This window comes from Dermacentor variabilis, chromosome 11 (assembly GCF_050947875.1).
Source record: "Dermacentor variabilis isolate Ectoservices chromosome 11, ASM5094787v1, whole genome shotgun sequence".
Classification (NCBI taxonomy): domain Eukaryota; kingdom Metazoa; phylum Arthropoda; class Arachnida; order Ixodida; family Ixodidae; genus Dermacentor; species Dermacentor variabilis.
Genome location: NC_134578.1, coordinates 87,619,703 through 87,633,602, shown reverse-complemented (window position 1 = coordinate 87,633,602; position 13,900 = coordinate 87,619,703). Strand labels below are relative to the sequence as shown.

Here is a 13,900-nt window from a genome sequence, read left to right as displayed (position 1 = left end):
GAGACGCCCGCGTGTAGCCGGGTATTCTGGCCGGTGTTGCGCTGCCGAGCTTCAAACAAGACACTGCTCTGGGCTTCCAAACAGGCACCATGCTGTGGAGGTGTTTATGAGCTGCGATGTCTTGCCTGACACACCCACATATCGGAGGCCACCTAGCACGTTCCTCGAGAGACTCCTGTGCGCGCGTTAACGCGCCGCGTTTGCTTAGTGGCTATGGCGTTGGGCTGCTACGCTCGAGTTCGCGGGATCGAATCCCCGCCATGGCGGCCGCATATCGAAGGGGGTGAAATGCGAAAGCACTTATGTGCTTAGATTTAGGTGCACGTTAAATTACCCCAGGTGGTCCAAATTTATGCATTCCCCCACTAAGGCGCGCCTCGTGTCGTGGTTTTGGCATGTAAAAACCCCTCCTTCGTACTTTCCCCGGCGAGTGATTCTCTGCACCTCCAGGCGCCTACATCCTACGCTCTCTTCACGGCTTCAAACATATATTCGCCAGTTTGATTAGCTGGCCAGTTATGTTTGGCCGTAAAAAACTCACTAAGCTATATTTTAAGCTTGCTTCGGGTGCAGCAAAATCAGTATAGTAGTCACGATCAAGACAACTGGTATAGGGGATTTCTGCCTACAGCCGGGGCTGTGAATACACAAGCTTATTTCAGCTGAATCACAGGGATGCGCCGTTACTCCGTCGTGTTGAGTGCATTGTATGATTCTACGTCTTTAGTTACGTAAGCCTGTGCCTTGCACTGTGCCTTGCACTTGTGCCTGTGTACTTGCAATCATTCAACTAAGTGTCGATGGCCCTTTTCTTCCGAGGTGTACGTCCGTGCTCTCCAGCGCATGAGTGCTTCTGTTCTTCATAGGAAAGCACGAATAAATTGTCATTTAGTAGTCAGCATCTGTCCTCTCCGGTTGGCTTCCCTTATCGCGGCAATTTTGTTTGGTTTTGCGCAATCATCCATATGCTCTACTATACCTTCGATCTGCAATGACTTGAAATACCAAAAGTTAAACGCTATATTTGGCGGACACTCAACCGCGGACCGCGTTGCTGTTACTTCGGGAAAACCGGCCCCATATGTGATGCATGTTCCCCGGCCTATCAATCTATCTCCACATACTTTATTTCAATACCACCTACCAGGCCACTGAGTTCCAAGCTTCCAAATGCTAATAATTTATTGTCAAGTGGCCTCCACCAAAAGTCACCATACTGCCGCCGATCGCAGTCACCGTATCACAGTTAGCATTCGCCACTATGCAAATGCGTCGAAGACCTCGAATGCTAAATAAGCACAGCGACGTCTACGCTCGACGCCACTGTTTACAAAGATGTTCAGTCGGCACTAGGAAAACAACGTCACCATGTCTATGTGCCTAGAAGTCATGACAACAGGGCAATCGACTACGGCAAGAGCGCTGATAGCTCCATCATGCATTAACGACACCTTTTATCGCTGGAAGAAAATGTAGCGATAACTGTGTTAAGAGGCACAGATAACCATGAAGCATCAAATGCAAAGAGCAGACAGCGAGCGACCAAAGCTGCTGACGGATGGCAGGAACCACTGATCAACTTAGTAGCACGAATTCTTGATGCAACATTGCCACAATGTTTTGAATGCTGTAGAATGTTACCTGACATTTGTAAACGTTCAACAATAGTTAAGGAACGTTTGCGAGCGACGCTACGATAACGTTGCATTTTTATTTTGCAACAACGCTGACAAATGTTGAAATATTTTTGCCTCATTAAGACCAGAGAGCAGTGGGAGACCGCGTTGCTCAGTTGAATAAAATAATTAAGACCAGAGAGCAGTGGGAGACAGCGTTGCTCAGCTGTGCACCGGAAGACCAACTCAAGGCAATCCAGCAGGCCAAAGATGCCGCCAGGGCCCAAGGGCCCGAGGCCGTCATTTAGGTAGAGGCCTAGGTCTCAAATCTGCTGTGCACAAATAAAGTTTATTCCTCCTCCTCCTCCCATTTGACCACATGGCTACAATACTGCAGCCACAATAAAAAATTTGTGGCAAGATCGCGCCTATTTTAGTGCAAACCACCAATAAAACTTTTCGCATGCAGTTAATCTCACAACTACCGCGTACACATCAGTGCCGTAACGGTGCCCTTGCTGAGTGCATAGGTGCACGTGCACAGCATCTTCAAAGTAAATATTCAGTGGGACGGGCGGACTACACTTCTTGCATAAATTATTCTAGTTACGTGTTGTCTATAATATTAAGCGTTGATTCTGGCGTAGTGACATGTTGCATAGAAAACTGAAACAGAAACTGAAGACGTAAGCGTGCTTAAGCGCTTTAAAAAAGTCATTGGCAGTATACTATCCCGACGTTATTTAATGACGCCGATTTATTTCTTTGTTTCTGAAATTGCAAACTATGAATCACTCGCCATAGATATGGAAAAAGTTATTTTCAGTGCTTTTGCTGACTGGTAGCATTCCTATGGCTAGTGATATCGACATTTGCTTCCGTGCTTTCGCAAAGTGCGCACTTTCCTCGGCCTTCGCGGCGCAACACTCGAAATGCCACATGCTGGCTCGGAAGAAAACGATGCATCTTTTGTCAATATTGTATGCTTCAGTTTTCCGGTTTCGGGTCACTCTTAGCATATTCTGTGCCATTGGTATATGGCAGCGCGACAGAACAAACACTGACAAGAGGACGAGCGCTGGTCCGGCCGTTCCCTTTTCTGTGTTCCGTCTGTCGCGATGTCGTATTTTAATGAAACCATACCAGATAGCTTAGCTTTCACCTTGAATATTCTGTGGTTTTCACCTTTCACCAGGACGCAGGTCGAAGTAAAACAATGGATGTATGGACGCTATGAGCGTCCCCTTTGAAACGGGGTACTGGGTTGCGACACCAAGCTCTTGTTATTATATTGCCTAATGCCCTACCTATAATAAAAAAAAAGAAAAAGACGAATAATTCCCGTAACCAAACCCCTATTGTAAAGTTTGTTTTTGTACACCTCCGTTGTTTGTCATTTGCGTTCTGGCACTGCTGCGTGGAGCACCTTCCACGGCATCTTAGCTGCTGATCTGTACGAAGTTCACGTCTTTCACGGGCCGAAAATGCAATGGATTAAAAGGATGCCCTAGCCCGGGTCCAACTCTAACGCGGCCTATTTAAATAGATGTGAAACTGAGAAATGCTTTTTTTAGATATTCCCTCGACCGATTATGATACAATTTGTTGCATTTGAGCGAGAAAGTTAAATTATAGTGGCTGTTGCAAGCGGAATTTCGATTATGACCTGAATTTCGTTGAAACGTTTTTCATAAACTTGAACATTCCAAAAATTAGAAGCACGAAGTTTACTTTTTCATAGCTCTGCCTCAAAACAGTTATTGCGGTTCTGTAAGTGGTACCCATTAGATCATTCAAAGCGTACAAATGCGATATGTCAATTCATATCTTACATGAATTTGTAACGTTTTGTACAAGAGTTAGCAAAAGCTGTATTTTCATATTATGATATTTTCTAAAATGCATGTATGGCCTATCAATTTTGTCTGCTTTAGGTTGACTATTAGATGCAACTCGCAGAATTGTGATATCCTGTTTCGTTGCTGAGTTGCGGAGTTGCAAACTTGATCATTTCGTTTTCAAAAAATTTGCGATATTTGCTAATTCGTGATAAAAAATTGAAGACATAAATCGAGAATTTGAAACCAACAGTCACTAGATTTTAAGTTCTTTTAAATGCTACAGACCTTGTTAAATTTCGTGCATTCGTTGTCGAGAAAAACGAATACTGCTTTTACATGTATTTATATAAGATCACCAGAGCTAAAGCTTCCTCTTAAGTGTGTGCCAAGTATGCGGCCAGCAAATGCGTGGAAGGATAGCTGAAGCTGTCCGTTCTGAGCTTGCTAGATGTTTCGAGTCGACTGATTACTGTCAAGGTGACGGTAAGTCGGCAAACGAGACAGTACAGCGAGGGAGAAAACTTCCGCTTGTGCAAGTTAGTTCCCAGCTTCTCAGCACCCTTCGTCGCACGGCGCGGTCAGCTTCTCTTGCTCATGGGCCACAGATGAGGATGCCGCATGCAGCCTTTCTTTTTCGGGCCTAGAAAGAGGCGCTTTCATGCGTCGTAACGCCGAACATGTGCTTTAGAATTTCTCTGGAGATGACGGGGCAAGTCCGTATATAGTAACTGCGATCAGTACAGTCTTCTTTTGAGAACAATTCGTGCGTGTAGGCAGTATCTATTATACAGACAGCTTCCCACCTGACTTTTCTTCTCAAGGTGCTGATTCAGTTCAAGCCCGAGGTACCTGGTGATGCCGAATATTATTGAACACCTTGAAGGAAACTAAGCCTGTGTCGATACGTTGAAGAGTTCACTATTATTACCTCCCAAGAAGCCTTGAACATCAATTGAAACGTCTACGTGTTCCCCCCAAAGTACGAAATTCATCGCTGGGCTAACAAAAACATTTTTTACCATTTCCTTCAGCAAGGAAGGCGACCTTACATGTGCCTGCAGAATACTGTAAGAGATAGTGAAAGACTTTGCCGAAGGTGTCAAATAAATGTTCACACTATATTGTATGCTGTTCCATCTGAGCTATATTTACATATGCCTAAAAACTTCCTCCCATGTGATCTGGCAGCCCATTGTTACTGCAACTAATGAATTAGGCTGTTGTTGTTTTTGTTCAATACTATTTCATGGACGTTAGCCTAGTTGCATGCAGTTAGCAGCCTAGTGTGGTTGCTTAGTGGCTATGATGTTGTACTGTTGACCACGGGTTCACGGGATCAATTTCCGACTATGGCAGCCGTATTTCGACAGGGGCGATATTCAAGAACACCTATGTACTTAGATTTAGTTGAACGTTAAAGACCACAGGTCACCAAATTAATAAGGATCCCCCCCCTACCCTCAATATCAGGTCGTGGTTTTGTAATATAAGACCTACAAATTAAATTTTTTTTAATTTTAGATTCAGTAAGGAGATCATTATGTGGTGCATTGTTTGCAAAAAAACATGGAGAATGAGTTCATTTGAACAATGATGTACATTCGGCTCGTACGAAGAGCACTGTATGCAGCTTTGATAATATTGCTGTAGTTGTAACCATCGACTGGCAACAAGTGCGTCTGCAAATAAAACACCAGCTGTTCAAGTAAGGCTAGCTTTGTGACCATTTCAGACCCGCCGTGGTTGCTCAGTGCCTATGGAGTTGGGCTGCTGAGCACGAGGTCGCGGGATCGAATCCCGGCCACGGCGGCCGCATTTCGATGGGGGCGAAATGCGAAAACGCCCGTGTACTTAGATTTAGGTGCACGTTAAAGAACCTCAGGTGGTCGAAATTTCCGGAGTCCTCCACTACGGCGTGCCTCATAATGAGAAAGTGGTTTTGGCACGTAAAACCCCATAATTTAATTTGTGACCATTTCAGAAATGCTGAAGCTTTATCCTCGCCTTCAATGAGTTGATGAACATGTGGCACTTATTCTTATTTTGTGTGCCATGTAAGTATTAGCATAGGAAAGTGGAAGCGATATTTTATTTAACCCTCTGCCACTGTCGGCTCGATTCTCTCACTCGGTCATCTATACACTAGTTACATGATTAATATTAATATGGCTCAATACACTCAAGATAATAGCATACCACACCAAGCTAGACGTGAATGCACCTGAAAGTTAATTGGTGTGCATGGCACGTTATTGAAAGGGTGCCTAGGTGTGGTAGAAGCCTTCAAATGGCATTGCAAAAATGTCGTGTGCATGTTATTTTCGAATTTTGCTGAAATTATGACAACCATGGACGTTAGCCACACTTAGGCAACGTTAGGAGGTAGCGTTACGTTATTATTCTGGCAACAATGGATGCTACTATAGAAGCAGTTTATTGCATTTTCTAGGTTATGGCAGCATATCCGCTTGTTACATGCCAGCGCTAAACTGAGATTCCCAGCCTCACATCTGCAGAGTATCACTGTGTCCATCTTCACTGCAAGAACTCCTGTTAGATGGAGGTCAGGTTCGCAACTGCTAGATATTCCATACATCAGGTCTAGGATTGTGAGCAGACCCTCGCTTCTGATGTGTAGTCTTGTGAAAACACCAATGCTTGGTGATGTCCGGTCCAGGTATTCTGCGCTCCAGGTTCATTCAGATGGTAAGTAGACCACACAGGAAGGGCTTTGATCCAGGCTTCGCTTCCCGGACACATTTCTTTAACGGCGAAGCTCGCTTTCTAAATGACCCGTGTTACACACTAAGAAAAAAAAAAGATTATCTTTTTTCGGAGCGTCTGGACTCCCCACGTACACGACACACTTTGTGGGAGACACCCGAACTCTCTTTCGGCAGAGAGTCCCGAGACTATCTGTGTTCGATACAAGGTGGTTACGTGACTCCACACACAATAGTCATGCACACTCTGTTGTAGTATCCTGCTAACCCACTCAAAAGGGCTACACCATTAGTGCTGAGGGAGTCCGTTAACTATTCTACACGAGTCAGACGACTCAAGATAAAGGGTCACATGACCACTGCTGAAGGATTCAGGTAACTATTCTTGATGAGTCTGATGACTCCAGCAGTGTGTGCCAAGTTACCCTTAGTGTGTGGTGCAGGACTCTTGCAAATAGAGTAAAATAACTAATCCATGTAAGTTGTTTGACTCTCGTGAAAACCCGATTACCATCATAACGCTAAATTCTCGACGCACGACCTCAAAACTTGGGCGCTGCTTATCGTGACGAGGAACCCTTACGCGGTTTTTTGCGTAATTAATAAACGCGGCCTCTTGGCGTGAAGACACGCGCAGGCATGGCACGCTTGCCGAAACAACGTATTCAATCTAACGCCGTATCGCTGACGGACTGCTCTATAGCGCCGAAACAGTTTTTTTGAGTGGTACTGAATTCGACCGTCGAAAACCTAGAACGTGAACTAATGTTGTAGCGCAGCTCTGCCACCGGGGATGTGGAAGGGAGAAGGCGGGGGTGCTTCCTATCTGTGGAACAAGATGGTTGCCGGTGATGTTTAGCGGCCGTTTTAGGCAACATTGGTAGATATGTCACCATCCTATGCCGGGCGACATGTACGCTCCCTACCGAGTGTTCTTACGGAGACCACGCGCAGAATTCTCCGCAATGCCACTACATGGCACACAGTTTGCAGAAAGATGCCCATATGCAGGCTTCGCGGTGCCATCGCAAGAGGACGCCGAGTGTTCTTAGAGAAATGCGCAAGAGGAGTCCTGCTGCTGTACACGCCTGATATATAGCGCGTTTGAATGATTACAATAGTTTGTCTCTATACAGGGTGTTCCACGTAACTTGAGTCAAACATGAAATATATGCAAATGCCACGGAACTGGACAGATCCACGGTAATGTTGTTTGCTGTCGCTTGGAGAAACTCTGATACTTTTCTCCATTCTACCGAATCACACAATTATTCTTATAATCAACTTCTCAAATATTTTAAATAGACGAAAAGTGTCAATGAAAAAACTGTAGAACACAAAAAACTCCAGATACAGTTTTCTGTTGCTGGACACGTGCTACGTAAAAGTGTTTTTCCGAGCTTGAAAGAAGCCCGCGAATGCACGAAAAGTGCCTCGAGAGGCCAGGCGCGCGGCCGCTCTGTAAAATTTTGAGTTAATAAAATACTCAGTGCAGTGTTTCTTGGATTTTATGCTGTTGATATCTCACCGTCTTCGTGGAAAAGCGGGCACGTGAAAGAACTACTTACTCGATGTTTCAAAAGCTACTAAATAGCAAAGCACACTCGGGAGAATGCGCACTCTCCTTTACATACTAGCTGTCGCGTATAGTATTTTGTTTTATTTTGCAAGAACGGCTGTCGCAGCCTACAAGGTTCTCTTAGCAAAACGCTGTCCTGCGGCAGCTGCTTTTACTAACGTTTATTCATGTGAAATCTGCGGACATATTACATATTTATGCGCCAGAAGTGCTTCCCGAAGTGATTGCCCCTATTTTCGGTGCGCATGGCAAACATTTATAATGATATTCATCATGAGTTCTGTGTCACTGGAATGCAGTCTGCCCACGCCATACTGCAATGGATCCTGATATTTGAGCGCTTGTAGCTTGCAAGATGATTATTCTGTTTGGCAATCACAAAGTTATAAGGAAAAGACGGGGAATGCGGGAGAATCTATTCGCTCTATGCTAAACTTCAAGCTATAGGCAACAACACTTTGATTTCTTGGCGTATCCTCCCCTTTTTTTCTCTTTTTTCCCCCTTTCCATTCCTTTACTTTTTTTTCAGCCGGCGTGTCAGACGCCCTTGACACGCCGGCTAACACGAGTGCGTTGACAGACCGGAGTGGGGGGGGGGGAGGTGATGACCCTGGCTTTGATCTTGTGCACAGGGTTCCTTTACTCAGTTCGACACGCGAACACACCTTCCCTCGTTTCCGCACCCTTCCTCCTCACACCCTGTCCCCTTTAGAAGAACCCCACCTGTATATACTGTGGGGAGGAAAGCGTACGTCGCCTTGAAGAAGACAAGTCCACTTGTCGAAACGTTGGCTCCTTCATTCACATTGTTCATGTTTTGCTCATCGTCTTGAAACTTATAAGGGCGTGTTCATGGACATGACATGTTGTAGAGTTATGACTGAACTGAACCAAGCACAGGAAAGGCGCGACGCGCTGGCCTCAGAGAAAGAGTGTCAAATCAAAGTGAAGAATGGCAGTATTGTCAACCGGACGAGTGTCTGGTGTTCTGCCGTACTCTTGGAGATGTAAATGACAATAGAAAGCAGAATTGCGGATAAAATGAACACTGTGTGTGCACGCCGCAAAGTGCCTTGAAATCAGTCAAGTCCAAGCAAGTGCTCCACTGATACATTAGACTGCCGTCATTCGCTTATCTGAAGCTAATCTTTGTGCTTCCCCATAGCTAGTGATGCGCGTAGAAGTCACCAGAAGCAGTAGGTTGCAGTACGTGGCAGTGTATTGTTAAAGGAAACCACTGCCTTTTTTATTTTGCTGCAAATAGAATGCGGCGGGTGAGCCATGATGCTTGCTCAAGACTTGCATGCAATGAATGGAGAGCATCCAGCACTTGCACTGCACTTCGCGCTGATGGACCACTCACGTTATTTGAGAATATTCGAAAAGTATTCATCAGAGACCGGACCACTGGCCTCAGAAGCGTTCTCGCGGTCATGACGTTACGAACTCCAAATAGTTGGAGTTCGTAACCGAAGGTTAACACCGTGAAAGTTTAGATTGGCACGTAGGAAACTTAAATTTCGTTAATATCGGCCGAATTGATAAAGATAATTGTGAAATATCAATTGTGGCTTTCAGCTACTACTAGATGCCGTCTCTGATCAAACACGTTGTGAAAAGCTGAGCGAGAGAAAATTGTAAATATAGGAGGACAAAGATTAGGTTGAAACGAATATAATGAGCGCTAAATCTCTAAAGAGAGTCTAGATCACGTAGTCATGAACAAACCCTGAAGCGAACATTTGGCTAAAGCAAAAGTTTCTAGGTTTTCTCTAGCCTCTTTCTACTAATCTTACGCCTCTTTCCAGTAACAATCGAGCTGGGGCCATAATATAAGATTCATAATAAATATAGGTAGTCGGAGGTTCTTAGTAGTAACAAATGTCTAGTCGAAATATTCGTGCTCTGAGCATGGCTAAATAACATCACCGGTGTTCGAAATAAATAGGTACTTTTTATAGAGCTAAACTTTCAGTTGAAGTGTTGAACAGCACTGCTATAAGTCCGTGTTGCTTAATTGGCCCAGCTAAACTTTCCAGCTGTGTAGTTTTGCTGGCTGAAAGGAAAGCATATGGGTGATAACGGATATGGAAGATATGTCACGTTCTTTAGGTAGGCAAGAAAGGAAGATATTATAAGCTTTTCACATTGCTAGCGTTGAAGGCACGTGCATTACCTGCTAGTCAGCGGCACTTGCGAACAAATAGATAACATTTCTAACGCGATAGAGAGTTCATGACGTCACGGTGATACTATTCGCTTTCCTTCTATATAAACCCTGTTTCTTCTAATAAAATTTTGCTTGAAGTTTAGCACCCTTTCCGTCGTACATGTTCTTTTCATCCTTGTCGCTTTAGGGCTTTTTCCTTCGAGATAACGAAACTTTGTTTTCCTCAAATTGATTGAAACGCAGTCACGTGTGTTTTACGTACGATTACAAGATGTTTACCGGCCGAGGCGGCTTAGTGGCTATTATGGTGCGCTGCTAAGCACGAGGTCGCGGGATCGAATCCCGGCCGCAGCGGACTCATTTCAATGGGGGCAAAATGCAAAAACGCGTGGGGCCCGTGCATTGGGGGCACTTTAAGTATTCCTAGTGGTCCAAATCCTTCCCGAGTCCCCAATACGTTGTGCCTCATAACTACTTCACGGTTTGGCACGCCAAACGCCAGCATTCAATCAGAAAATTTTCTGTTCAGCGCTGCTTCCTAAGAAGACCTGAACGAGTAGACCAGAACAAGAAGACCTGAACAATGTGAACGCTGTATCTTCCCCTCTAGAAACACATTGCCAGCTGTATGCATCTTATTTACTTGAAATCTGATAAGGCAAGTCACTGCTGCCAGTACTCGTCGGTATTTTTTGAAAACGCGCTTTAGATCCCCATATATCCCCTACACAAACGCGTCGTCATGTAACTTGTTTCGTAATTCGGAGGCAACAATCGCAGTATAAGATTAAAATAAAAGTTTACAGAAGCAAACACATCTTGCTTTTCCCAACAAACTATGCAATCTCTTTGGATACTACCTTTGCTCTTGAAAAAATTCTTGGACACTTCTTATACCGATTACATTATGTTTAAGCAAATTCGTAGTAAAGATTAAGCATGGTCCAGGTGAGTGCAAGCAGTGCGTCCTTGTTTCTGCCTCTTACTCAATATATCACTTTTATAGCTGTTGATGAAGTTATCTGGAGCACCTTGTAAGTACGACTGTGAAGAAAAGATTGACACTGACGAGTGCACTCACAACGAAAACTATTTGGAACTTTCTATTGCAAACGCTTTTTAAGAGTTGATCAACAACAACAGATGCAACGAATTCGTGCTCTATGAAATGCAAATAAATTTTCCAACGATGTCGCACTACAGCTGTTGCTTGTCAGCGGATTTTACATTCCAAATTATTCTACTCTTAACGCATTACATGTATATCTGCCACCCTCGACGGCGCCTTTCTTCCTTCGAATGCCTTAATGTTATTGTATAAGAATACAGATTGTCACTCGGCGACTGACACGACGTGTCTATCCTTCTTGTAGTTTAATATTTACCGGAAATTGTGCTGCAATTCGTACTGCCAATCCCATGTCTCTCAAAGCTACGCCTATGATTCTGCGTGCCGAGATTAAGTGGCAAAGGTGCCCGATACTCGCATAGTACATCGTTATCATTCTGAAGTTCTTATTGTAACTCCACAAAAGTTCTTTCTGAACTGATACATTGTAAAGCATATATTGATTTGTTCGTCGTTGTCACTTCGGGTAAGGGGGTTTTAATTAGTGTACACCATTTTAGACACGGCATTTGTGACGGTATCTTAAAGGACTGAACCTTGTATGTCTGTGTCTGTGCCTAGTGCGCCGTTGATTTTTTCATGAGGTCACAATGCACCTCATTATTGTCACCGAGCAGCAGAAGGACCATACCAGTCGTTCAGCCAGGTCAACAACTTCGGGTTATCCTTATTGTTTCTATATTTCTCTATTTTTGATAGCTAACATGTATAATTTAGCTGAATGTGAAGAATTTTTGAACGCCTTTTTTTAGCATGCAGCTTTTAGCGCCTACTTAAATAGGAGGATACAGAATAATCACTTCAAAATATTATATTCATTTGATCGACACTTATATATGTGTAGTCTCTCAACCAAGCCCATAATATTTCCACTAGGCATTCGTGAGATATACCAATATTTTCCTGAGTATAGATACGTTTCAAGACTCTTACCGCATTCTCTATACGGAACACAACGTGCCCAAAATATGCGCCGAAAGTACCCTTTTTGGCAGACGCATATCCTTTCTCCGATATCGGTGCACGTTTTAGTTACTCCCGGGCACAGCTGTGAATACGTCTCGCCTTTATACTTGCAGTAGTAGTATTCCTCATTGTCTTCGCTACAGACTGTAGAGGAAAACAGAAAGCACAAAATCTAACATATCTTTAAATTGTATTATTCTTACCTCTCCATTGATCAACAGTCTAGTAGTCAACAGTACATGCCACTAGAGTGAGCATACTGACCATGAACTTGTCTCCGTCAAGATCCTGCCGAAAATAGGTGCTCTTGTCCGAACCTTATCTTACCACACGATAAGAGGACATGTGTTACAATGCGACAAAATGTTCTTACAAGGAAGGCAGTATGTAGTTCGGCCGCTATACAAGACGTTACTGCCTGGTTTTACAAGTGGATTGTTTTCGACATAAAGAAGCATGCAATAATTACACAATAATGAACGAGGGCGAAAAGGCAGCAAAGAGGTATCCAAAATACAAATAATAAGATTTCAAGGAAACAAGGTAATAATTGTCCTCCAAGCTTAACATGGTCGCGAATGTCAACAATTATGTCCGATAGGTTGCTCCATATTTAAACGGTGCACGCGACTCATGAGGAATAAACGATTCCCAGTGCCCGAAAATGCACTTGCATTTACGATGATTTTGCAAGTGTCGTAGAGTACAAGTTATCAGAGAGATTCGCGGGGTATGCGCTTGTCGACTGAAAGTTCAGACAAAGCAGTTTTTCGCAGGATCCAGTCATCGTCAAGACAACAACACGACAAGCGTCCTTGCTAAAGGCAACGTCAGGATAGTGGCAGCCGTAGCCTAGCCTGTAGTGATTTTGTAATATATTAAGGCAATGGCGAGCGCTCTGGCGTGCCTAGTAAGCTATGGAGACAGCATTACGGGCATAGTAATTAGACGACGGGACGGCGAAGGGAATGATGGTGTCGAACGGTAAGGTTGCGGCCGACGGCCAAACAGATGATGAAACCGTAAACAATCGCCTGTATGCTGACGAAAGGTAATGTGGCCAAACATAGCGCTGGCGAAGCAACGTCTGAGTCCGGATGGTCACAAGAATTATTTATAGAAAGTATGTGACTTAGCCTCCCGTAAAATTATTCGGTGAGGCATTTGGTTTATGGGTGGTAAGTTGTCGTGAATTGGTGCTTTGTCACGCACACACGACCAAAAAAACTCGATATCTCATCCATTTCGAGATGTCATCGACACCTCTGGAGAAGAATTAGCAATCATGGTCGGTGGGCGGATCACGGATGGCTCCTTGATGCAGGATAACTTTTTAAGCAGAAACTCTGTGACGTCCTCAGCACTTCTTGTCGGGAAAGTGCATGTGATTACGCATCAGGTAGTATGGTCCGTAGCAACGGCAACATACTGGTTCCAGAAGCATAGGCAGGAAACAAAATCGCATGTAGAGTATATTTACCAAACGCTCAAGCGCCAAACAAGATAGCTGAGAGCAAGTGCAACATCAAAGCATCCTCTTCACCAACGCTGCTCTAAATGTATACCACTCAGAACGTTTTTGTTGTTTCACATTTATTTACACAGGCAATGCTGAGAATGGGTCAGGAAAACTAACAACAGCGTTGATTTGAAGGCAACATAAACCCAATGAAATTCATTGACAACAGCGGTGGTGACGAACATAACAGTGAAAGCAAGAGCTCAAAGCGAAAATAGAGCGTAAGCTATTACGAGAATGATGTGTGCAATAACATGAAGGAAAATGACAGTGTTAATTAACATGTAGAGCATAGAGAGCCAACAAACGAAATAACAACATAGGTAAAAAGTTAAAATAAAAAAGTTATTCTTTCAT

General features: G+C 43.9%; 1 protein-coding gene across 1 annotated transcript in view; it reads right to left on the bottom strand.

Annotated features, from left to right (window-relative positions):
• Positions 1 to 13,900, bottom strand: part of LOC142564731 (uncharacterized) — a 78,199-nt gene that overhangs the window by 50,981 nt on the left and 13,318 nt on the right. Inside the window, exon 3 of the mRNA XM_075675872.1 lies at positions 11,992 to 12,168. Coding sequence (XP_075531987.1) covers positions 11,992 to 12,168 — 177 coding nt within the window. The remainder of the gene's footprint in view (positions 1 to 11,991; positions 12,169 to 13,900) is intronic.